The sequence below is a fragment of the Acanthopagrus latus genome, chromosome 5 (assembly GCF_904848185.1).
Source record: "Acanthopagrus latus isolate v.2019 chromosome 5, fAcaLat1.1, whole genome shotgun sequence".
Taxonomy (NCBI): domain Eukaryota; kingdom Metazoa; phylum Chordata; class Actinopteri; order Spariformes; family Sparidae; genus Acanthopagrus; species Acanthopagrus latus.
In genome coordinates, this window is record NC_051043.1 from 29,818,160 (window position 1) to 29,844,351 (window position 26,192).

The window sequence follows — 26,192 nt, forward strand, 5'->3', positions numbered from 1 at the left end:
TTGTTGGGTTTAAATTAATCTGCAGCTGCTCGGCTTCTTTCTCATCTAAAATGTCTTCAGAAACACATTCTGCTGAGCTATTTTTGTAATATAAGAGGAAGAAATGATGCTGTGGACGCGCAGCTTCAGGCTTGTCACAGTCGGTGGTCGGACGTACTCGGACCAGCCTTCTTCAAAGTAGAAGTAAACTCATGTTTCACCAGTTAAGTGTGAGAAAACACAGCGCTCTGCAGACACTGAGCAGCTTTTCTTGTACAAAGCTGGCTCACCGGGTGTTACTGGTGTCGTCTCAGCTCAATTTAAAACATTTTCACTCCAGGTTCTGCAAAATTCATTCAGTATTCTGTTTCATTTCTAAACCATTTCTAAGATTCCTCCATGTGCCACTACACACACAAGATAGACACACAATAGGTTTTATTTCCAGATTCATGATGTTTGAGATAAACACACAAATGGATCCCCTGCTGTCCAATTAGGTTTCTCCCTGTCTGTCTGTCTGTTATAAGATTTCCTAAATTCAGGTATTTTAATAAAACGTTTGATGAAAAAGAATCAGAAGCTGCCTTCATCTCGCCCGTCGTCACTCCCTGATTTTGGTAGCTATTTATGCCCTTCAATTTCCTATTTTTATCCTCTTTTAACGGGTTTACTGAGGTTCAGAGGCGTGCAGTAAACACCGCAGAGCCCCTTGTTGCCTGGGTACATACAAACCATCTCATTGCCCCATAAAATGAGATCTGCACCCACTTATTTGCACCGAGGTCCTGTGGCTGCATCGCTCCCACAATGGGAGAAAACGGCCACGAGGCTGGCAGATCTCGTCCACGGGCAGGAGGTTCAATTACTTCAGTTGTCATGGAGCAATAAATGACAAATTAAGTGGCTGGCACCGAACACTGCTTGAAGGAGGCTGCATCAGAATACTAATGTCAGCTGTGTCTGTCAGCGGGTAAAGAGGAAAAAAAAGCCTGAAGTTTTGGGAGAAGCAAACAGAGAAGTTTTGTTTTGCAGCAGGATGTGTTCTCTCCTCCTTGACCTCGATTCAGAATAATTAGGCCTGTTGGTGCATGAACGATAGTACAGCGATGTTTAAATTGCTATTTTAAAGAACACCTTCTTGTTATTTATAGATGTAATAAAGAGCTTGCGTGTCGTTCGTTCGGTGGTTTTTATTCTTCCCAGTGGTTCAGGATCTTTTGCTGGGACAGACTGGAGCAGGCGCTGTAATCCTGTAATTAGCAGAGTATGCACACAGAATGTAGACTCGGGCTAATGAAAGTGCTCCGTCGTGACGATTTTCATCATCTTAAAAAGCTCAAATTCTTTATCCAAACCAGCGACCCTGCGAGGCTTTAATGCTCGTTACAGAAAAAAAAGGAGAATTTTGCTCCTTAACCAGATATATTTAGTCTGACCTGATGGTGGCGACACAGGAAACTCCATGTTCCTACTGAAACCAAATGAGGTTATCCACTGAGATGCAGACTCAGAAGATGTGAGACAGTCAGAGAGTGAGGAGGGAAGTTGGAGAACAAGGCAAACTTAATTACTTAAAATATTTCCGCCTTTGTTGAGGATCATTCGTCCCCCAAAACAGCCAGATTACTTCACTGTAAATAGCCACTAAATTAGCAATAACAGGATCGAGGATTTGATCCATTTGTATTCAGGTGAAGCTCTGACTGACTTCAGCCGAGACTCGAGGTTTCTTCCCCTCCAGGTCCAGTCAGCAGTCGACACCCGACAGTGGAGGTCCGGTCCGGATCACTGCTGCAGTCAGGCTGATCAACAGGACTGAAGAGAAATCACCTTTTTTAATCCCAGAAGTTACAAAGTCGTCTCTGAGCTCTCCTCCCGTCTGGGATCGTCTCAGAATCTGACTTGGATCTCCACCAGAACCTTATATTTGTGTCTTTGTCTTGATGAAACAGAGGATCGTCTTTATCTTCTGCGACTGAGTGAAACTGAATAAACTTGGCAGGGATTTGGTAAATACAGCCGCTTGAAATGGAGCTGAAGAGGACTGCTGATCTCCACCCACACCTCCCGACCTGCCTCACCCGCCTTATTAGATCAGGAGGAGGAAGGGAACGGGAGAATAAATAGAATAAAATAACGAAGGCCTCAACCACAAATATAAACAGATTTCTTGCAAACACACTCCTCCTCCCGCGTTAACTCTGACTCACAAGCCATCAAACGCAGTTTTATATGATGTGAGGGGTTTGAACCGTCGCCACACATCACAATTAATTGGATAAATGTATGTACGCTGCAGAGCTCCAGATACATCTTCGGTATCTCGCAGTTTCAGTTTTTATGAGAAGGCAGACGAGATTCAGACATACGTTTGACTTGTTTAGCAACAGGAGTTAAATGATAAACTGCAGATTTGTGAACATTTAAACACGGTAAAGTTTGGATGTGTTGTCTCTGACCGTTTTCACCATTTTCTGATGTTTATACACCAAACAAGTAATCGATGGATTGAGAAAATGACTGACAGACGACACAGGTGAGCTCAGAAGAAGGAACAACACACCTGACACACGAGGGCAAAACGACCAAATAACACGAAATCAGAGAATCTCCGTCCATCCTTGTCGATTTAAAAAAAAAACAGTCAATCTGTAGCCAAACAACTCAGCAGACTTCAGGCTGGACCGACACATCAGCAAACCGGTTCTGCCGTCCCTGCAGGGCGGCTAACGTGAGATAGAGTTAATGTGATTGCTGAGAATAGCAGATTAACAGTCAACCATTAATCTGCTTTTTGCTCATTTTGATCTAAATGATCAAACCGGAGCCTGTAATCGTTCTCCGACTTGCTCCTGCAGGGCTTAAAGAACAGATGCAGGGTTGTGCTTCTGTCCTAAATCACTGCGGGACACCGGCAGACCTCCCCGACATCTTCTCCACCGCCGACCCTTCATCATATCAGTGAATTTTAAACGCGTGTTGTTGGGAAAACATCGAGGTTGCTGACCTCCACTCCTCTGCTCCCTTCATTCCCCCCGCTTGTTTTTCCTACGTGATTTATGACTGTACATTCTGCCGGGTACATTGCACCCTGTGCAGCAGACAGACAGTGTAACTGAGTCATGCTGCAGCAGTTTTGTCAGGGTAACAAAACGTTTTTTTGCACCGGGACTCTGAACTTTCATCCTCCCCCCCAACTGAAGGTGACCTCCAGGGAGAGATCCCGTCAGGCCGGCCAAGGTGACAGCTGAGCACCTGAAGAGCCGCCGTGCAGATTCTGCAGCGAAATGAAAGGCAGGCGTCACGCGGATAAGATTCATTCATCTTAATAAAGTTGACCATCAAACTGATGTGGCTGCAGAGCTGTTAGTTAGACAGAGCGAGGAGAGGAGGCAGGCGGACGGGCCATGGGAAAGGCTCCTCTGCTGTAAACACAATGTTCTGTTCCAGCTCCAGAACAGAACCCGTCTACCTGTTGGCAACAACCTGGTAGAAAAAAAAAAAAAAAAAGCTCATTTTGTAGAAACTGCTGTGAAGCACATTTTAATTTGGCTCCCTAATGCCTGGCAGTACAATTATTCTTTAAAGTAAAAAAAGAAAAAAAAAATCTGTCACACGTTCACATAAATAACCCTGTTTCTGCTCCTCTTCGTCGCTGGCTGACACTCTGCAGCACGACGGTGATTCAAAGGCGAGTCTCTTCACGGAGGCTGCTACATCCCCCGATATAAACACCCACCGTCTCTGAGGTCTTTTCGGATGAGATATCTTCTGCCACACGGGGAATGATGCATTTTATGTTGCCAGCAGTGCGTCTGTAATAAATACTGTGTAGTTAGCACAAGCACTGAACAAACAAGGACAATGGTGCCACCCACAGATGTTCAGATCTCATCAAGTTCAGGCGGAAACACCGGCGGTGAAAACATTGTTGTTGTTCCAGCCCACTGTGAGATATTCTGAATGCAGATTCCTCCAAAAGGATTCATTTGTGTTGAATGATACATTTTAAGGAACAGCTCATTCTGCACACTGCCAGCCAGCAGGATGGCAGTGTGTATGGAGAGGTCAGTGTGTGTGTGCAGAGAAGCTGAATAGAAGTCATAATGTATAAATAAATGGCAGGTGCATCGTCACCTTGACTTCACTGAACACTGATGGTCAGTTCTTGTAAAGGCTGTTGTAATACTGGTAGCACTGAAGGCTGTAGTGTCTATAGTAACAGCAGTGGTTCAGTAATAGTAGTAAGAGTTTGGCTGATATTTTGAAAATTACAAGAGTTCTAACAAAAGTGGATCCAAGCAGCTTCTCCTGACAGAAGAGAACATTGTGATGTCTGAACGGTTTGTGTAGCTCAAAGAATGATTCAGCAGTCATCCTAATTAGTGTAGGCTGTCTGCTGACAGTCGGCTTCTTCTTCTTCTTCTTCCTCTTCACATCAGACTGCCTCATGATGAAATGGACTGTGATCTGTTATATCGCTGTCCACTCTGCAATAATCCTTTCAAACCTGTCTTTAGGTGTGACTAACTCTGACTGACTGTAGCTTTATTGTTTTTAATGCCACTGGTCGATGATGCATTGAGCTCAGGAAGGAAGTTAATATTTTTGCCAGACACGGGGAACCAGATGACACCGGTGGTTTTTCATGCGAGAGCGAAGTTATTCAAAAAAAAAAAAGAAAAGAAAAGAAAAAGGAGCACAGCAACCTGAACCTGATGCAACCGGCTGCTCCCTCTGATCTCACAGAAAGGACCAACATGTCTGTAGAAGGAGAGCGATTTTTGAGGAAGCAGTTAGTCTCTGACCTTGGTGACTAGCTACTTCACAGTAAAAACCTTTCAGGTGCTCGCCACAAGTGGCAGGGGGGAAAAGCGTATCAGGCATGGAGAGCAGGTGCACAAAGTGTTCAGGCTGCATTAACAGCAGAGCGCCGGGCAGAAACATCGGCGGTGCAGCTGCACATGGACGGACCTGTGAGGGGCAGAGGTGGGATAAAGTAAGGCTAAAGTGGGCTAAAGTAGAGACGCCTTGCCGCTCACTTACAAGTCACCTAATCAGATATAACTGCAGGAAAAGCCTCTCAAATTCCAGATTTTTAAAAAATACAATTGCCGAAATTCTTCATGCCAACTCAGAGAGAAAGAGAATAAGAAGATAAGAACATGTTTATACAAAAATACAATCTGGAAAAATGTAATAATAATCTGTGCAGCAAAACAGGACACATTAAATGAGTCGAACATAGGAAGCTTCAGCATAGTAATAAATCAGCTGCCTCTTAAGAGCCCCTAAATGCAGCATTTACTGTTAAAGAGGACGACCAAGACCAGACACGAGAGCCAGCGAGGCTCAAGTGCTGGGAAAGTAAAACAATATGCTTCAAAAAGGTCTCTTCATTAAAACGGTTAAATCAAATTAAATGGTCTGAGCTTACTGAGGCTTGATGTACCCTCGCTCTCAGCAGAGGGGATCTTTTTTATTTTACTTAAAGAAAAGTTCTTCGCTCGTGTTCGGGCTCTCTGTGGACTGAAAATGAGGCCAGCGGAGCTGACGGGCCGCCTGCAGCGCCTTGTTGTGCATCTCAGATACCAGAAGATCAAACGTGAGCGACCTCCTTTTAATACCGACAGGCGGAGGATCGCTGAAGATCCACGACCCGGCCCACCTCCGCCCTCAGTGTGTGTGTGTGGGTGTGTGTGTGTGTGTGTTCATGGATGTTGTAAAGATATTTGAGGATGTATTTTGGTTGATAACAAAAGACGGATGATGCTTTTTGGATCTACGATAAATAATTGGACAGATGTGAACAATATTGCTTTTTTTGGGCTGATACCGATTATTGGAAATATTGGAAAATATCTGGAGCTGAAAATCTTTGTGTTAGAATTTATTACAATTCACTCATGAGCTGTTTTTTGGGATCTCAGAGCTTTTCGGACATTCGGATGTCACCGGATGAAACACGTCTCCAGCTCCTTCTGTTGTTAAGAAGATGCTGTGAAACTTCTTCTTGACTTTCCATTGGATTATATAATAACTGAATTTATATTGTCGGGCAAACTGTTTCTATAAGGTGTCCTGCATATCAGGTAAATGTCATGAGCAGCACCAGTGTCGCCATATTCAAATAAATCTTGCATCTGAGTGCCGTGGACAGTTTGAGTCTCTTCAAAGTGGGGCAACACGTTCCATCAACATCAGTCCTTTTATTTTGGCGGGGAAGAATGACAAGATAATGTATGGCTCCACGCAGCAGCTATTGTATCACAGCTCTGGCCGCGTGCCATTTCATTTCAGCTGTATATTATCCTTCTGCAGTATTCACCTCTCATCGCTGCAGGTGAGTCTTCGGCCTTCAGTATCATCTCGATCCCTTCCAGCGCAGATCGTTCCCCTCTGTGGAAATATCACGGGAGGCCAACAGCTGGCTGCGGTTCATCTCTTGTCGCCTCACATTTTCAGCCACATCAATATTGGACAAGCCCGGTCAAGTTCAGAGGCTGTTTGAGACTGTAGCACTTAAACAGATGGCCGTCCTCTCGGCCTCTCTGGAAGGAAGAAGACAAACAGACGGGGGATAAACTAAATCTGATTTTTTTGGTTTTTTTTTTTTCATTCCTGCCGTTCATTGTCTCGAATAGTTTTCTTTTTTTTTCAGCAATCAGTGCTTTCCTCGGAAAATATGTCGTCTCTCAGACCAATCATGAGGGTAGAGATCAAATCTAGAGCAGGACAACTACATGTGTGTGTGTGTGCGTGTGTGCGTGTGTGTGTGTGTGTGTGTGTGTGTGTGTGTGTGTGTGTGTGTGTGTGTGTGTGTGTGTGTGTGTGTGTTCTGGTCAACATCCGGAAAGATTTAATATCAGAGTGGAAACTAAAAGGGATATTCACGTAATGAAAGAGCATATAAAATATCATGGGGCACACACACACACACACACACACACACACACACACACACAGCCTTCCACAGCATTCAGACATACAGCCTATTCTTTAGAGTTATCACCATGGAAACTGGACAGGAGTTACAAGCCTGTACTACGGCGGATGGAGCGATGGCACAACAGCATGCTGGATCCTCCTCTGTGACATCAACATGAAGTGTTTCACTGCAGAGTATAATCTTAATCTGTCATCTGAGATGTTAAATGCTCAGATTGTTTTAGCTGCCGTTGACTTTTCTTCCTGCTTTGCCTCGTTCGCCTCTGTAAGACGTTTGAGGCCGATAAGAGTATAATGGAAATCCCCTTATTTCAATATTCGGTTATACATCATCAGCCAAACTGGGTTCTCGTGTTGCTTCAGTCCTGAGCCCTCTGATGGATTAAAGGTATTACTGAACCTCCGTCATGCTCCACAAAGTCAGCCTCTCTCAGAGTGGTCTAAAACATCCCCTGCAGACAGGTTTCACTGTAGGTGGTATAAAGATTCTGGGATTTAATGAATAATTTCCTCCGTGTGAGCGATGCATGTGTGTTACCTGGAAGGTGTCGTTCATAGTGATGTACCCACAGAAAAGTTTTTTACAGCCCACATCTTCTCTGTTTCTGTGTGCAGCAGGCTGATAGATGTGCCTAACCTTCAGTACACCCTTATAGTTTGCAGGTTTTTTGCTTTTGCAGTTACATTTTGAGCAGGTTGGTGTGGAAGCAGAGAATACCTCCCCCTGTTTGGATATGCTAAGAACGCGATGATGCTGCAGCAGGAGAGAATCGCAGACTGCAGGGCGAGCGGAGTGGAGAGACAACAGCTGGAGGTGTTGGGTGTGCGGACATGTTTGTTTGAGTGTTGAATACGACGACGAGGGAACAACAACAGTGGACAGAAATGTTACTGTCTGCAAGCAGCGCTTGACTCGTCCCGCCTACACGAGTGGAAACACTTCAAACATGAGAACACATCTGCACCGCCACCACCCAGAAAACAGCAGCCGCCAGAAATGTTGAAGGAAATTTGTTGATGCTTAGAAGCGAAAATAAAGGAGGAAATTAAGGATTGTTTAAATTCTCCTTGCACAACCGTGATTCAAATACTGAGGTACGTTTCGACCCGTGGACTAGCTGGGAACCAACAGAGAGAGAGAGGTGTGTCCCTCAGGAGCTGCTGAGACCAAAGCAGAGCTAAAAATAAAGAGTGTGTTGTCACACTGAAAGCAAACGAGGTGGAACCAAGCGCAGGCAGATCGGGTTTATTCCACTATAAACCACGAGAACGGGTTAACTGACCGGCAGGAACAGACAGCTCAACAAAGAGTGACTGGATTAAAATACTGAGGAGGGGATGAGGTGCAGGTGGAGACAGGTGGAGAATCACAGGTGAGGGGAACACGGCCGGGCTAACGAGGCTGATGAAAGACAGCTGACGAGGGAAGGAGACGGAAAACAGGTGAGCAGGAAAAAGGGTGTAAAGACAGGAAGTGGAAAGTCACAGCAAGACCCATGAGGACACAACTACAAATCTACCATAACTAAACCAAAAGCCTAACAGGACCATGAGCGCTGATGTCGTGAGGATCAACTGGTGACAAGTTAAGCTCAGATCACACGGCAGGATTTGATCCCTGATCTTCCACTTGTCACCTGTGTCACAGATCAGAGGCAGATCATAACCAGCTCATGATCACCGTGTGAGAAACTGTTCAAAGACGCCATCCTGTCTGCTAAATATCTGGTTGAGTCGCAGACGGATCGACACTCCTCTCCCTCTCTGCTCCGTGAACACGGTCTTATCACGTATATATATCTGTACAGCGTGGGCACGACGACAGCAATACACTCCAGCTTCTCTGTGTTTGTAACAGCATCGTCCTCGCTGAACCACGATATGAACAGATTTAATCCTTGCTGCTCGTGCTTCCTAATCCGTCCTCTCACACACGTCTTCTTTCTTTTTGCAAATCAGCAATTTGGTTCTCCGTCCTGTGTGACATCTCTGACGCCTCCTCTCGCTCAAATCGCAACCACGACAACTGCAAGACTCTCGATAACAAGACAGGAAGTCGGCTGGTTGTGAGACGATGTGTTTACAGCTCGTTCAGTGTGCTAACAATCAAGTTCATGCAGGTTTAAGGTCTTTGGCTTTTGTTCTTTGGTTTGAGGCTGGAGGAGAGTCGAGCCGGTCAAACTCAACCATGGCTGCTGCTGCTTCGTCCTCTCCGTCCTCAACCACACCACTCATTTCCCAATTTAGGATTTTATATTTCCCGTAACTGTCGAAGTAGGATAAACGTTTCAAAACCAAAAGCAAACTGGAAAACATCCTTCAGCCGCGGACTGATTTCTGGCACACAGTGAAGAAAACTGTGTGGAGCAACTTAAACTTCAGAATGATTCAAATGCAGAACTTTTTTCTTCATCTTCTTCTTCTTCTAAATATAGGTCTGGAGAGGAAATGTAACCGGGGAACAGTTTGCACTTGACTAATTAGTGAACCTGCACTAGGTGCTGTTCAGGTATTTGTCAGAGTCCTCCTTAATTAGCACACAGCTTGTTAGCTTGACTGCTTCGTGTTTTTGTGTCTCGCCAACACAACAAAAGGGAAAAGAGTGGAAGGAAACCAGAAAGTTGCGGTGAAAAGGCCGGCGGGAGGATTACAGCAGCCTGATGAAGCCCCCACAGCTGAGTTTAGGTTTATCCCAACCCCATCCTAATCCTAAACCCCGTCCCCAATCCTCCCTCTATTTTTTACCCTTAATCCTCAAATTAACCCCAAACTTGCACTGATCCTTTGCACATAATATTTAGTAATGAACTGACTTGTTACTGACAAACACAATCACTTTAATTGGACGATTTAAATAAGCCGTGTGGTGCAAATTAGCATATCCGTGATGCACAGGAGCTCCTGCGTGTCGGCAGCGTTTCCTCAGAAGTCTCCAACTCTTCACCGTCTGTAAAAATCTTCCCATCAAACAAACACACCGCCAAACTTTCCCTGAATCAGTCAGCCACACAATCAGTGAGCATTCAGTCTGAACCGAGGTGATTGTATCATTACCATATCCATTAAACACGTCTGTCAGTCTATTCTTTCATATCTTTTTTCAGAAACCTATACTTCTTAAATTTTCTGTGATGTGCAACATTAGCTCAGGATCTCATCTGGACCACAGTGAGGCTGATAAACTCCAGAGATCCATTAGAGGATGAAATAGATTGAAACGGGCACACTGAGTTCCTTTAAGTCTTTTCTTTTTAGAGTGACTGAGTTTAGCTCTGCGAGAAACTTCTCTCATTGTGGTGAGAAAGTAGAAGAATAAGTCCAGGAAATACCTCAGACGTCTTTATATATCTTCTACTATGAATTGTTTATGCAACTATTTATATTAAACCAATTAGACATGGCAGAGAAATCTACAAACACAACACTGACATTTTCGCCCTGGAGTCATGAGACTTGCTTATTTATCAGCAGCAACATTAGCCGAGTAGTTCAGAGTCCTGTTTGTTTTAATTCTATTCCTGGTTTCTACTCGCTCCTGAGGGAAACACTCGGCTCTTTAGCTCTTGATTTGTAACCACCATCGGCAGCGAGTCTCTGACTGAGGCTGTCTGCAGTTCGGTGATTGGAAAAAAAAAAAGTTTTTACTGGGAAAAGTTTTTCTTTGAGTGGGACGAGAATAAACCAAACATGAATAGTCCAAAGACCAGAACAATGAACAGATGCTGAAAAGCTCCGTCGAGCTGACGGGATCTGCAGAGGAGGCTGATCATTTAGATATTTTTATGAGTATTATTTGATAAAAATATGTAGTGTGTTGTAGATAGTAGACAGTCACAGTTTACAGTCGTACTGAGGTGGTTAGAAGAGTTTGAATCCCTTTTCACAGAGCTGTGACGGTAAAAAAAAACGGCAATTTTAAATACATTTTAAACACTTTGAGAAGTGAAGACATAGTTCGCTTTGCAAGATAGTCGAATACTTCCAACTGAAGTTAGTGGACATTCATAAATTGTTCAGTCCTCTGACATAACACAATGCAACATAAAGTAACGCAATGTAAAGTAATACAATGCAAAGTAACACAACGTAATGTAATGTAATGCAATGTGACATAACATAAAATAAGAGTGAACTATTAACTAAAGTAGAAAAAAGGTCATATTGGCTGTGATATTATCATATCATCAGAAGTAATATGGATCAGCGCGATCAATCACATGACGGTAAACGTTATATCATATATGATGTAACAATAGTGCAAAATAATGAAGTGAAGTTTGTCTGGTTCCCTCATCTGTGGACTTTTACTCTAACATACAAACAAACAGTCGTGTGATTTATTTTAAACATTAAAATATAGATTACAGTGAATGAACTTTGAGTGTGTTTTAACAGCCCAGATGACGTCAACGACACTCAGTCGAGTTCGTACAGATGAGCTGCAACGTTTTCTGATCATTAACACTGAAAGTAATTTTCATAGCTGAGACTTTGTTGGACAATTAAAGGCCAAAAACACATAATTATATCCGTCCCTTAGAAGCAGAGTTGGTTTAATGTCCCGTTAGATGGAGCCCCATTTGTTCCTATAAAAGCAGCTCAGTGGTGCTTGAAACCCCAAAAAGTTCGACTTTCTGAGTTTAAACTTGTCTGAATCTTCCGAGTCGTTCGGCCCACAAAGCGTGAAAACTTAAATAGAGATGCATTTATTTAATCTTGCAGCTCTTCCAGACTTTATTGGACCTGCGTCTCGTCTTACATCGTGACAGCTGCCGCTGTATGATCCACACCGCCCATCGTCCACATGTGATGCTTCTCACATGATCTCATGGGGAAGCAGACGTAAACAAACAGGAGACTTGTGTGGTGCATCAACCTGCTGCAGTGAGAAATAAACAAAAGCAGAAGGTCAGCGCAGGTTTGATTTCCTCCAGAGAGAACTGGAGGTGACATTTTAAGTTTCTGTCAGCAGTAGTGTGTTAGCTAACGTTAGCCTCGAGGGCTCGACTGTGTGCCGCTGCTCAGCAGCTCCGGGACGCGTTACCAAAATATTGTAGATAATTTTCATAGCTGAATCTTTGTTGGACAATTCAAGGCCAAAAAAACACATAATAACATCCGTCCCTTTGAAGCAGAGCTGGTTTAATGTCACCAAATCAATAAAACCGGCATGTTGATTCATAGATAACAAAAAAAGGGAGAGAAGATGAATCCATACGTTACATGTTGTACATCATGTCAGTGGAACATCTGGCAGTCTGTCAGATTGGATTATATCCGTGTCTGAATGCTGAAGATTTATTTCTCTAGTCGTGAAGATTATCGAGGACAGAGACATTCAGACCTTCAGTACGATGCATGTAACAGAGCTCTTCTGCTTATCGTGTGTGCGTTGTGTGTTACGTGAATTAACTGTGAAGCTTAAAAATAAATGTGAAAGAGCGATAGAAGCGCGATGATACCGTCGCAGCTACGAGTAAACAACGGTGACCTTCCAAACCATGTATTTTTCGTTTTTTCCGGATTGAGGCATTTAATGACTGTTTTGACAAGCAGCCTCAGCACATAGTCACTCTGTGTGTGTGTGTGTGTGTGTGTGTGTGTGTGTGTGTGTGTGTGTGTGTGTGTGTGTGCGCACTCAGGAATGTGTGTGGGAGTGTAAAGAGAAAAACAGTCAGCAAGGGAGAATGAAACCAAACACAGTAGCTCACATTTTACTGTACGTGCCTCCCGTTGAATCAGGATTAATCTATGCGTCCATATTTCTTGGCGTCCGTATTCGGGGCACTTATATCTCTATACATCAGGAGAGACTCCATAGCGACTCATAAATTGTCCGTCCAGTAAATAACAGTAAATCTCAGCGTGCTCTGCCAACATTGATGAGCAGAAAATGGGATGAGCAGCATTAGGAGGAGATAAATCCCCACATCTGAAGGATTATGGTTATTTTGACAAATGCGAGGCGCTTTTCAAATAGAAATGTAATTACATGGTGAATATTAAAGTCAGCAGAAGATCATCTTTCTGGAATTCCAGCACATGCAGTGTTGAGGATATATACAACTTATGCTTTCCTTACAGATGGATGTCAATTATTTTCCTCTGCTGGATGTTAAAGCCTCACAGGGACGACGCTCGTGGTCCGCTGTCTGTTAAATTGGCTGTGTGATTTATTAAATATTATGTTTTATTGTGAAGACATCCTTCTCAAGAACATCTAGGGACGCCTCTTGTCCCTCCTCATGGACGTATCATGAAACCTGGGCTCAGTGTTGGAGATGGAGCTCTGTTTGTCCCATGAAAAGTTCGACTTTCTGAGTTTAAACTTGTCTGAATCTTCCGAGTCGTTCGGCCCACAAAGCGTGAAAACTTAAATAGAGATGCATTTATTTAATCTTGCAGCTCTTCCAGACTTTATTGGACCTGCGTCTCGTGTTATATCGTGACAGCTGCCGCTGTATGATCCACACCGCCCATCGTCCACATGTGATGCTTCTCACATGATCTCATGGGGAAGCAGACGTAAACAAACAGGAGACTTGTGTGGTGCATCAACCTGCTGCAGTGAGAAATAAACAAAAGCAGAAGGTCAGCGCAGGTTTGATTTCCTCCAGAGAGAACTGGAGGTGACATTTTAAGTTTCTGTCAGCAGTAGTGTGTTAGCTAACGTTAGCCTCGAGGGCTCGACTGTGTATGGTTGCTTGGCAGCACATCAGCAGCTCCGGGACGCCTCTGACACCGGTTGTTGTGGATCATCCTGATTTTAAATCATCGTCAAAATATTTGACACTATCAGGCTGTGAGCCGTTCAGCAGGCTTCAGACCGGATCTGTGAACTCCTCACATCACCAGATGAGCCGTGCTGAACAGCGTGTTTTGAAAAGGCAGCGCAGCAGCCAGAATCATGCCGCGGTGCTGTCGTTTCTGTGTGCTTTCAGGGGTTTGTCTCTGTCTCCACACCTGCTCTGCATTTCCTTCATCAGCCCGGCCATGTTCACAGTGTTGTTCCCAGCCTATCAGCTCCGGTCCTGCTCTCTTGCTTCCCCCTCTCATTACCCTCACCTGTGTTCCTCCACCTCTCTCCACCTGCACCTCATTATATTAGTCTGTATTTAAGTCCAGTCTTTGTGTTTGCCTGAGCCTGCTGTTCATTTATCCTCTTCTGAGGCTTGAAGGGTTGTCCTGTGTCATGGGGGGAGATTTCAACCTCTGTATCTCTGTTCAGATGGACACGAGTGCTAGAAATGTAAAAACTGGGAACCAGCTTGAGCCTGACAACATTCATAATACCGAACATGGACACTACACAATATGTGAATGTGTTTTTCTCCCACGGTTTGCTCTCAATTAATTAAGTTTACTGCTTGATTGTTTTTTTTCCAGCGTTGTGTCCGTGTCAATCACCCCAAAGTCATTTTTCAATTTATCCCCTCTGAGCAACAATCAGGGCCGGGGGTCTGCGGCCATTAGCATGCCGTTCAGCATCTCCATGAGTGTGTAGCCTAATAGACAGCGATGATAATGGAGGCTTGTCTCTGCTCTCTCGCCGCAGCGTTGACCACTGAGTGAATTATCCAGCTGACAGAGAGCAGCAGCACAGCTTCGGAGGCGGAGGATGTTGTTAATATGCCAATGAGAGCTCGTGGCTCCCATGCCAGTCTGAGGCACGCTGGCATGGTGCAGCTGCCTATCACCTAATTGGGAATCATTTAGCAGCAGCTTGACCTACATTCAGAGCAGAGCGGAGGGGGGACCACCTATGTGGATGTTTTTCATTAGCAATCCAAAGCTAATAGCTCGGGCGTCGGAATGAATTGCCGCGTGATGTGTCACAAGAGTTGTGTGTCATTGTTCCCTTCAGCAGAGGGTTTAATTGAATCTTTGTTATAAAACACTGAATTTGCCAGAGAGCTCGTTGCATGTGACAAGTGAAAGTTTCAGATATTAAAGGAGCGTTTTGACATCGGATGAGGACTCTTGAGGGGATAAATTAGAGCGGGAGAAAAATCACATCAAGATACAATCTGACATATTTACTGAGGGATTATTTTAAAACTTCAGTCAGTAATCTCCCTCTTTATACCAGGGTTAATACCTTTTTTTATAAAGAGATTTGATTTGTGCCGTTATTGAAAGTGACGTCTTCACTTCACTCGCTCCTACGCTCACTACATCAGAAGACTCAACATGAAATGATCATAACCACATAGAAAATATAACAGCAGTGAATATATAAATGAGAAAATCTAGATATCAACAGACGTTCATGACATTCAGCCCTCATTTAACCACATTAATACGACTGCAATCACGGATCTCTTTAAAAAGAGAACATGGTAGCGTTCAAAATATTAATAAACATCAAATTTGGAGATGTTTTTAATACCTTTTAATACCCAGTATTAATACATAAGTAGCTGTGGTTTTGACAGTGAGTTGTAGAGCTGCACACTTAGTCCCGAAATAAGTGAAATCTAAAGAACTGCAGTTATTTTTCTGCAGGTACGATGTGTCTGCAGCGCTGCAGAGATGCTCTGGTCCACACAGCTTCCTCTCCACATGTAATAAAAGATGTTTTTGGGGGCAGAGCTGGGAGAAACACCACTAGTTTTTCAATGACACTGAATTATATTGTCAATATCTGTCAAAATAGCAGCTGGAGTGTAGCGCCCACATGCTTCTGCCTGCTCCAGACGTAAAAATGAACTTTTGTTGTTAGAATACAGTGTGCAAGCCTTCCTATATTTATCTTTTGATACAAACCTAAAGTTGTGTGCCCTCAATGTTGGCTCAGTTTTTCCACTGTGTTATGGAAAATGGTATTGAATGTCGATATTATTCAAAAAAGTCCAGCATCAGACAAATGAAACAGAAAACATGCAGACAACACTGACTCAATGGATTTCACAAAAGCTAAAACATTGTTCGGTGGTCTTTCAGTTCAGTCTGTAGATTGCAGAGCTGTTCCGTCCATATTTCAAGTTTAAAAAGAGATGAACAGTAAACAGGACGTCTCTCAGCAGCAGCTTTGTAAAGAAAAACACGTCGGTGCACCGAAAGCAAAGCATCAATACTCAGTGATGAGTAAGAGAACGGCAGTCTGTAGTGAAACTCGCCATCCAGCAAGTGAAGACGATGAGCAGAGGCACTCAGATACAACACATCTCCATAATCAATAACAGACAAGGCAGGTTTATTTACACGGCACCATTCAGACACGAGGCGGCTTCACCGAGACACGAGGACGCGTCAGAGTGAGACGTTAGGACGTCAAGCAAATGTTCCAAGTCCATTTAAAAGACAACAAAGCAAAACCAGTCAGAGATAACAAACGCTTACGGATTAAAGAGAATTATGAGTCCTCTTATTTGGAAGAAACAACAAAGCAGAAAACTGAGACTTGTTTCAGTATTAAAGTCTTTATAATAACAAGCTGGAGACAATCAGCTCACAGTTTCTGAAGTAAGTCTGGTTTCATCTGCAGTCAGTACGAGCTGCAGCACCACCGTCACGACTTCACAGTAAATATGAAGCTCCAGCAACAGTCACAGTTGCCTCACTTAGCTTAGCTTAGCTTAGCTTAGCTTAGCATAAAGACTGACAACAGGGGGAAATACTAGCCTGGATTTATCCAGCAATTAAGCTTATGTCAGGACGGGTCTCAGCACAGAACAGAACCCGGTTAATGTTCCAGATGAAGGGACGGGTCCAGGAGACGGGACAGAATAACGTATTGATGTTGTTGATAGAGATGAGACGTACTCGTCTGTGAGCGAGCACAGTCTGATGCAGAAGTCTGAAGTTATGGTGGGTAATTACAGATGGTTCAGTTCAGAGCCACACAGGGCTGTTAATATTGTTATTTAATTAGCAGTGATTGAAATAAAGGAGAGTGGTGGGCCTGGGTGGACGGATGCACTCGACTGGAGACTTTCTAGTTTATTTATTTATTCTAATAAACACATTAATGCATCTGTTCATATGTCACCACCACCACTATTACTCTGTACTTCCTTTTGTTTGATTTTTCTTTATTTTGTACTCAATGTTTCACTTGTTAATGAGACCTTAATCTCACTGTGACTTCCCGAGTTAATGAAGTATTATAAAAATACTGATCAGCGTTGAAATTAAAGACGGGGACGCAGAGAGAGAAAAGTGAGAATGAAAGCAAAGATGTGGTGTTAATGTTCTAATGAGCCTATTTTGTTGGTACTGATGTGTTTTGCACTGTTGGGTGTGTGTGTGTGTGTGTGTGTGTCTGGTTTTGTGCCACACTCTCCAGTGTTGGACAGAAAAGGCCACCAGAGCTGCTGGTGAATAATTTGTCGTGTTGCCTGGGGTGAGGATTTCAGTGCTCATGTTTTGCTGAGGGGAAACTCAAAAGTGCATGAAAACCACACTCTCACGTCGCCCGGGAAATGTCTGCCTCTGCACCCGAGCTCGCCTGATTTAACTCGCCATGTTGGTGTCATTTACATGACGCATATGAGTTTTTTTGTTTGTTATCAGCGCCCGGACAACTAAACTGTAATGAAATAACTTAAGAAAAACAACAAAGATCTCTTCTGTTTGTGCTCATGACTCGTTCCCACACGAAGCTTAAAACCAGTCAGGATCATTTCTAACAGTTTGGACTCGCTGATAAACAATGAGTCACTGGAGCTGAGAGGAAGATGCAGATAACCTCAGCAGGACACACGTGTAATAGAGAACACCACCTGTAATAGCGGTGTAGTTTCCACAGGTAGCAGCCGGTGTTCAAGGACAATCTTCATTTTAAATTGACTTCAGGGTAAACAGCAATAGTTTAAACCGTTAACATAACGTGAAGACAAGATCGGGCCGATGCCAGATGCTCGCTTTATTGCCTTGGCCAGCAGCCAGCGACTCGCTGAATAACGACTCACTCTTGTCAGGAGGAAGCGAAGCTATTCTGAGGTAGCTATTGTAATCAAGGGATTTTGAATTCTTCTTATATTTCTGCGGTTGCGTCGTGCACAGCTGGTTTGGAGAGGCCTTCCCGAGCTGTTAAAGTTGAGGTGGGATGGTGATCGCGCCTCAGGCTGTGTGTATGCAGCGATCGGCTCTAAGCGGCTCTGCTGGCAGCTCTCCAAGCTATGCTAGCCAATGAGTCACCTCTCTGAGAGCTGCGACCATAACAGCCAACGTTTCCTCAATATTCCTGATTAAACCTGAGCGCTCGCTCGCTCTGCTCGCTCTGCTCGCTCTGCTCGCTTGGCCAGAGAGGCTTTCATTCTTTTCTTCTGTGCTAAGACGTGAAACTGATCCTGTTTTTGTTTGCGGCTTCAGAGACGCCGATATTAAAACCTGATCTGATTCATGAAGAGCGGAGAGAAGGCGGCTTTAAAATGCAAGAAGGTGTTTTTGTTGACCTGCTGCAGAATATGGAAAACATTTATTCTGATGAAATGACTCTCACCTGAATCAAGACTTCATTTCCTTTACAAAGAGAGCCGACATTAACTTAATTGACTTCGTGTTGATATGTTGAATGTTGTGTTGTAGTAATTAGGAAGTGTTTTTTATCCAGAGAGCCCATCAGTGGATCAGAAAAGCTGTTTAGTGTTTCCACCTCAAAAGAAATAAACAAGACACAGTCATTTACCAGCTAATTGAAAGACATTATGAAGCTGTAGGAATTAAAAATGTTGTTAAAATGCAACACGAGATTGTTTAATGGCATTTCTGTCATAATTTCCGCGACTGCTACAGAATAATGAATAAATAATAAAGTCACAGAAAGCAGAAGCAGCTCTGGCTGTTCGGCAGAGGATTCACAAGATGTTGATCTCCTGACTTCTCCTGATTTGTCCCAAACTTTGGATCTTTTGGAAACATAAAATCTGCAGAGCTGGTGACGTCCACATGAGCCTCAGCTGGACTTCGTGTTGAGAGCTAATTAGAAAATGTTGACAACTTACAAGCCAACCTAAGATGTTGAACACGGTGAACTTTACACCAGCTGCACATGTTAGTTTTGTCATTATGAGGTTGTTAGCATGCATTAGCATTTAACTCAAAGCCAACAGAGAGTTGCAGGGACGACACGTTGTCGTAGGTTAACCCTGAAGTTAGCATCGACCCGGTTCTCCTCCCAAAAGTCTGCAGGATCTTTGAATTGGATTTTGGCGAACTGAAAACTCTTCGACACGAGGGAGCCAGAAGTACAAGTCAAAACAGCCCACAGTCACATTCCCTCAGTGGGCTTTACAATCTGCACAGTGAACGACATCCTCCGTTGTCATTTTGAGCACGTTAGCATGGTAGCATTAGCGTCTAACTCAGAGCACTGGGCTCACAGGGCCTCTAGCATGTGTTGAGACAGACTGCTAACCTCTGCATGATAGAAAATCCTTCGCTTGATTGAGGTTAATCTGGCAAAGCAGCAGGGTGCCGACGCAGCCGAGGGTCGTCCATCCGCAAAATACCGTTCACACCCACGCTGCACATCATCTGCAGGACCGTCATCACAACTAAATCATGATATGATGGATGTTAGACGAACTGCACGTCCTTCCCACAGGTCTTGAATATTCTATATGATGGTGAGCCAGCAGACATGACTTTACATTCATACTGTAAGTGTGAGATCCCAGTTTCCACCGCTTCACACTTTCACTGCCCACGACTTCGCTCGCTGTTCAACTGGTGTCTCACTCCCACTTTAATTAATTCACAGAATTAATTAGGACGGCAACTAACAAGTATTTTCATAATCAATTAATTTGAACAAACAAAGCTTATTCTCGTCTTCTCGTGCTCTTTCAGACAGCTTGGCGAAGGCGAGTGCAGCCGGGGCCAGCTCAGTGAAAGCACAGGAAGAGAAATAATTAAAGTATATTTGATCAGATATTTGCTCGAAGTTTCTGTTGTGAAGAAATAAAGGAGGATTCACTGTAGGCGGTCTCCGACTAACCACGTTAAGTATCTTCCATCTTCAGCAGTTTTGTGTCTTGTCTTGACAGACAAATGTCTGGCAGGCTGAACAAATGTAATGGACAGAAATACCTTCTGTCTGTTTTCTCTCCATGTTGTGATGGATTCATGTCGCCAGGCCCCGGACGTCCACAGCAGCAGGATTAAGTTAGAAACGTCTGATCGTGTTGTTTTTCTTTACCTCCATCATATTTCAAATACTAACTCCTGAGACAATGAGACAAACTATGACAACACTGGAAGCTCAGTCATTATCTGCAGACCTCAGGTGAAGTTTTGAACTGGAGCTTCACATCAAAACTGCTTTGCTGTAGAAGCTGGAGACAAGTCAAGATGCTTTTTCCACCCTTGACGTGCAGTCGAGGTCGTGCACCCTCCTCAGATGTGGTTAAAGCTACAGCTACAAGATTTGCGCCTACAAAAGGACGACTTTTCAGATCAATTTGTTATCTTGTGGCTTCCAGAGATTTGGATTACACCCGGATGAGACATCTTGGAACCTCATTTTGGGTAGTATGTTATTTACACCCTTTTTAAAATGGACATCTTGAAACCCATCAAAATCGACCGCACGTATATAATGTTTTTGGAAGTCAGTTTGGACTCTCTGGGACTTGGACAGCTGACGAGCTGTATGAAGCCATTTTATGTTTTTGTTAAGGTTGTTTTGTAAGTTTTAAAACAAGTGTGATTTATCATCGGAAGAAACAGAACGTGACTCGACATCGAGCGAATACCCGTCTGTTCGCTCTTGTGTTAGCTCAGTTTGTCTCCTGTAGTTCAGCCATCACCGGGGGATAATGACCGGCGGAAACAAGGTCACGTACTTCCTTCAAGTTGTATTTTGTCCCCAGATTTTTGTTGGAAGAGTCGAGTCTGGTGTCAGGCTGAATATCGCCGTGACAGCGAGGTTTACAGGAAGCTGCTCCATCAGTAGTTACTCCAGAATGATGAGTGAAAAAAGCAACAAAAAAAAAGTTGTCTGTCGCCAGTTTGACGATAAATCATTTGCCACATGTAATAGTATAAAAAGGTGCAAATCCCAGTGAAATGGAAAATGTAAATTTCTGCTTCACTTCTACTTTATTACGTTTAAGAGAGAAAAGCAGCAGATATTCCACCGTCAGCGCTCGATGAAAAGATACTGAGGGAGGCCTTACTAAAAATTAAAGACCCAATGAAACAGGAATTAGAATTTATTTCATGGTAAGCGGCTCCATGTGAATAAAAATGTCGGCCTTACTTAGTGAGCCGCGAGCTGAGGGGGCTCTCTGTGTGAGGCGCAGTCGCTCCTCAGGCGAAGAGCTGGAAAAACGCAGAAGTTGACTTAAGTGTTTGAGGAGGAGGCAATAAAATCACAGAATGAGGTGGTTGTTTTTAACAAACATTAACACCAAACCTGCTGTGGGGGATCGACTGTGTGTGTGTGTGTGTGTGTCTATACACTTCATCTGCTTTCTGATTGGGAGCATAAAAATCAGTTGGACTTAAACATTTGCATACGTGCATACATTTTGGAAAATTGAAATGCATCGGAGAATCATCCAAAGTCCAAGCCTGGCCTGGAGCAGCGGAATGAGCTCGACGTCGAGCCTCTGCTGCGTCGTTCTGTCAGACTCATGGATAATGTGAGCGTTTGGGTTTAGAAGGAGGTCTGATTCTTAAAAACAGTAAATCGTCGTCACAGACAGAAACTTTGACGCTGATGCATTATTCGCCGCAGACTGAGCGTAATGATAAAAAATGAGCCGCTGCTTGTGTCAGGCTCTCTGAGAGGGATTAAATCAATCGGCACAGTGACGGTGAGCAGCGTAAAGTATTCCTCGACACAGCAAACAAGCAGTCGCTCTCACAGTTTAACTATTTTATGTTCCTCTGACTGACACAGATACTTCAGAAACACTAAATGTTACACACACTCTTAACGTTTTAAAGTCTCTTTATGCCATCTGAACTATTCACAGTGTTTATCGTGAGAAAACCTTCACAGCGAACGCCTCTTACTCTTCTAAAAGATCTATTTGTTCATGTGTTTACAGATCTGTGGAGGTAGAGTAAAAAAAAAAGAAAAAGAAAGAAAAAGAAAGAGAAGACTTTTACGGTCTCCGTTACTGCGGCTGGGTTTATTTTATGGCACCTTTTGGATCTGAGCCGGGATAAACTGGCAACGTGGAAGTTTAACAGAGGAGCTGCTGCAGAGACAAAGGCTGCGACCGCTCTGCCAACTATCACTGTACACAGAGAGCGAGAGGGAGCCGACCAACCAAGTCTATATTGACTTCACCACTTACATGTTTGACTTCTTACTATTGCGATAATTGGAGAAAACAAGCCCAGCGTGTAGCCTTTCCCCCTGATAATTTTGTGCAGAGAACTCCCAGATCCAGACGGCCGCGCTCGCTCATTTGCTCATTTTGCATTCGGAGCGTTGTTGTTCATGAATTTTTTATCAAGTCCTCCGAAGTGAAGCGAGCAAAGTTCAGCTGCTGGATTTGACAATAGAGTGTTTTTCCGCTAATCTTCCTATTACAGCAAAGAGCAAAAACTGAGCCGGACGGTTTCCCTGATAGGAAAACATGACCTTCTGTGAGCTGCGATTTTAGAGTTAAGGGTCTGAATGGTGATAGCGCCACTAAGCCTGACCTCATCACACAGAGTGATGAAATACATCTCTGCATCAAATCAAGCCTTTTGTGATCCAATAAAACAACAGCAACAGGTTCTGCACACATAGCAGCCAGTTTGCTACGTTCAACAAGCTCTGTTAGCTGTTTGACAGAAATAAATACCACAAGCATGTTAATACGAGCAACACAGCCGACACAAACGTCCCTCAGTTACTGCTGTGGGTGTGTGCTTTGTGCTAACTGGGTTAGCCGCTAAACACGCCTGTTGCTGCTGCAGCGATCCTGTTCTGTGGCTCAGGGACTTTGTGCCAAGACGTATGAAAGCTTACAGTGTGAAAGCAGCTGCTGTAAAATGGTGGCGTCACAACCCTCGCCTCCTGAAATGACTCGTTTCATTTTCATAATTTGAGTGTTTTGGTCCAGTAACATTAGGAAAAGTCTAGAAGAGCACAATTATATAACTCATACTCCCTGTTTTAGCTTCATGCGCCACTGAGCAGAGTTCTCAGGAGTGAACGGTTCTCCGCCTCCAATGTTGTACCGAGACTGTAATTGCTGGATCCATGCTGTGTGCTTTGTGCTACTCGCTAACGTGCTAATGTACAAAAACACAACTAAAACATTATCATAATGAACGTAAACAAAGAACGTGGCTATTGTTGATACTCACCACCGTCAAGCTAGCATGTTAGTCCGTCCATCTCTGCTGTTTTTGTGTGAGCAGCTCACTAATTGCTTTAGAATAAACCCTCCTATCCTTGTGGAGGACGTGTATAATGAGCACTTGGCAGTGTTGCCAGATGAGAAATGTTGAATTATTGCACCAGAGCCTAAGAATTATTCTATTTTGGGGGAATATCATCGTATTTATTTACCTCGTATTCAAAACAGAGTCCATGTATCCACCAGTCTGACATTTCTACCCAGAGTTATTAAATAACCACCTTTTTTTGTTATTTGCTGTTTTTTTATATTGTTTCATTGTGTTGTTTTGCACTTCAGTACAGTGACAGTGAAGTATCTCTGAATCATGAATATCCTAATAAAACTTAATAAAATGATGAGCCTGTTCGTATTCTGCATGAAAACCTTTTAATGCTGTGAGCTAAGCTAACTGATTAAATTACTGGACAACATCTTGGACAATTATCATACATCCCGGCATCGCTGATGGTACAGAGGGTGAATTACTGGCCACAGATGTTTCATTTTTACCTGTGAAAATATTTGATTTATTGATTGCTGTTTGAACGTCATGAGATTTTCTACAAATATAACAAGAAGTGCTTCAGAACGACCTTCCAACCCGACCTTTAACAGCCGTTCATCACGCTGCATCAGTTAATGAAGAATGTGCAGAATAAATCTCTGTGTGGATGCTGAAGTTGACTGAAGTGCATTCGAGTGCTGCATGTGCGTCATCCCACATGAATGTTTTCTTCACACCGCATTGCTGTTGCTTGCTGCATTCGAAGACGCATGAGTGCATCCGTATCATGCGCGAAGGCATTAACAGTCATCAGAATATTAATATCAATATCGCACAGACCACGACGCAGCTTTATGCCTTTTAATTGACATAATTCAGATCACACTAGCACATAAAACTAAGAGAGGTCTTTGAATCAGCAAAGTGCTTGTAATGTAATAAGCACTCTCTTCTAAATGGAGCCTTGACTCCATTTAAAAGAGGGCAGAAAATATGTGTGCACTCTTGCTTAAGGCTTTCATCTTGCATATAAATCACTCCGGCTGAAAGTGGGTGTTTGAGCGCCACAGATTTGAGGTCTTGGGGCGAACACACTATAGCAGCAGCCAAGGCTGCATTAATGGCAGCACTGTGCCACGACTGCATGAAGTAAATTAAGCCAATTCCAAATATTCTGAGTGAATAAAATGTTTGTTTTTTGGGGCTGATTTAAAAGGTTTAAGCGTGCTTCTCTTCTTCTCTCCTCTCCCTCCTCTGCTTCCTGCTTGTGTCTAGATTCCGCGGCAGCTGAGTGCTCTGGCGTTGTACAGGTGTGAGCCGTCGGTTCTGGATTACTGCCATGCCCACCTGTCACTGCGCCTCGACATGGGCATGGAGCCCCCAACTCAGGCGCCGAGAGCTCCGGGGCCGGCCAAATACCACCCGGGGCTAATGGCCGCCCTCCCCTCTGAGCCTGTGCTGCCCTGCCCCCAGACCCACTCCTTTCACCAGTGAGCTGGAGGACACTGTGAGGCTCCGTGTCCAAATTACTGTACTGTATGTCTGCTGCACAGAACCGGTGGAGCACTCAGATGAAAAAAGGAGGCTATGTGGGAGGAAAGTGGGTCTGGTAAAGAAGCAAAAGAGACAATTAATCCACTGCAGAGCGTCCTGGAGCCAGCGTAATGAAAATGAAAATATTTCTCGGTGGAAAGAAAAAGGGGGCGCAGCAGTATTGATTAGCGAGCTTCTGACCTACCTGACCCACAGTGTCCTCAATTAGAGAAGGAGGCTGAACAGCAGCATGACTCTCCACGTTCTGCTCTGCCTCCCGAGGAGTATTAAGGATAATAATTTAATAATTCTTTTTTTTTTTTAATCTTATTAAACATTTTTCCTCGACTTCTCCTCATCTGAGGCACCCCTCTGCTGCGTCAGGTAAAGTAATCAAATGCAAAATGCTATTAACAGAGCAGGGGAACAGCATGATAAGCAACTGAGTGGCAGAACAAATGAGAGATCAGCCAAGCTAAAAGGTTTTCTGCTGCTTTTTTCTTTTAATCACGCCGTCAGCCAGAGGTTTAGTCTCTAGCTCGAGTCCCGCCAGAGGTTTCCATCTCAAGAAAAGAGTCCCACCAAATGAAATTACCCACGACGAGAGAAACGAGTCAGAAAATAAGTAATTGTGGTATAAAATGTACAGCCTACACATCTCGCCGGCAGTAAGTATAATTTACATGGTGACTTTTGATTTCCTGAATGATTTGTGATGTTTATCACGTAATTAATTTAACGGAGCTGCAGAGATAAACAGATGAAGAATAAACACATCTCGGTGCGCTGGGAGTGCAGATACTTACTTTTCACCATCCATTGAAATCTCTCCTGTACTTAATGGTTTCTGTTTTTAACTGTGTTCTTCAACAAATTATCAGACTGTGCACTCATATATCTACATGTGTGTGTGCTTTTTACAAGATGTTACATTATAATATATGGTAAATAAAACTGTGGTAAATGACCAGTGACGGTGTCATTCATCAGTGTGAGTGGTATCAACTCAAACAACTGTCTGCTGTATTTAGAAGAAGCTGCGTAGGTGGTCGAGACTGAAAAAGCGCTGAAGGCAAGTCTGGTTCAAAATCATATGTCTGGTTTTCACCTTAGTGATCGAGACCCTGAAGGCAACACTCACTGTTCCTTCTTCTTCTGCTTCATTACTGTAGCTGTGTCTCAATTCAGGGTCTGCATCCTTCGGAGGAGCATTTGAAGGCCAGTTACGTAACAACGCTGTGTGAAGGTCGTCCCAGTCAGAAGGCTCCTCTAAACGCAGCCCACAAATGCTCCTTCTTTTCCATGTTTTTGGAGGATGCACCGCTACGATCCTTCGTCGCCTCACATATCCCAAGATTCTTTGCGCTGCAGACATGATAATGACAATAATGATAACATTACTGCGGGTTCAACTAACGGGTTTAGCTCTC

General features: G+C 43.7%; 1 protein-coding gene and 1 long non-coding RNA gene across 2 annotated transcripts in view; one reads left to right on the forward strand and one right to left on the reverse strand.

Moving 5' to 3' along the window:
- The window catches only part of LOC119018864 (leucine-rich repeat transmembrane neuronal protein 4), a 54,261-nt gene extending 28,540 nt beyond the window's left edge, over positions 1 to 25,721 (forward strand). Inside the window, exon 4 of the mRNA XM_037096859.1 lies at positions 24,505 to 25,721. Within this exon, the coding sequence (XP_036952754.1) occupies positions 24,505 to 24,723 (219 nt within the window). The 3' untranslated portion in view covers positions 24,724 to 25,721. The remainder of the gene's footprint in view (positions 1 to 24,504) is intronic.
- On the reverse strand, positions 12,931 to 13,854 carry LOC119018865. Its single transcript, XR_005074888.1, has 2 exons — positions 13,602 to 13,854; positions 12,931 to 13,492 (listed from the first exon to the last, which is right to left on the reverse strand). It is a non-coding gene; the product is annotated as an uncharacterized LOC119018865 (long non-coding RNA).
- Positions 25,722 to 26,192: the final 471 nt, after the last annotated feature.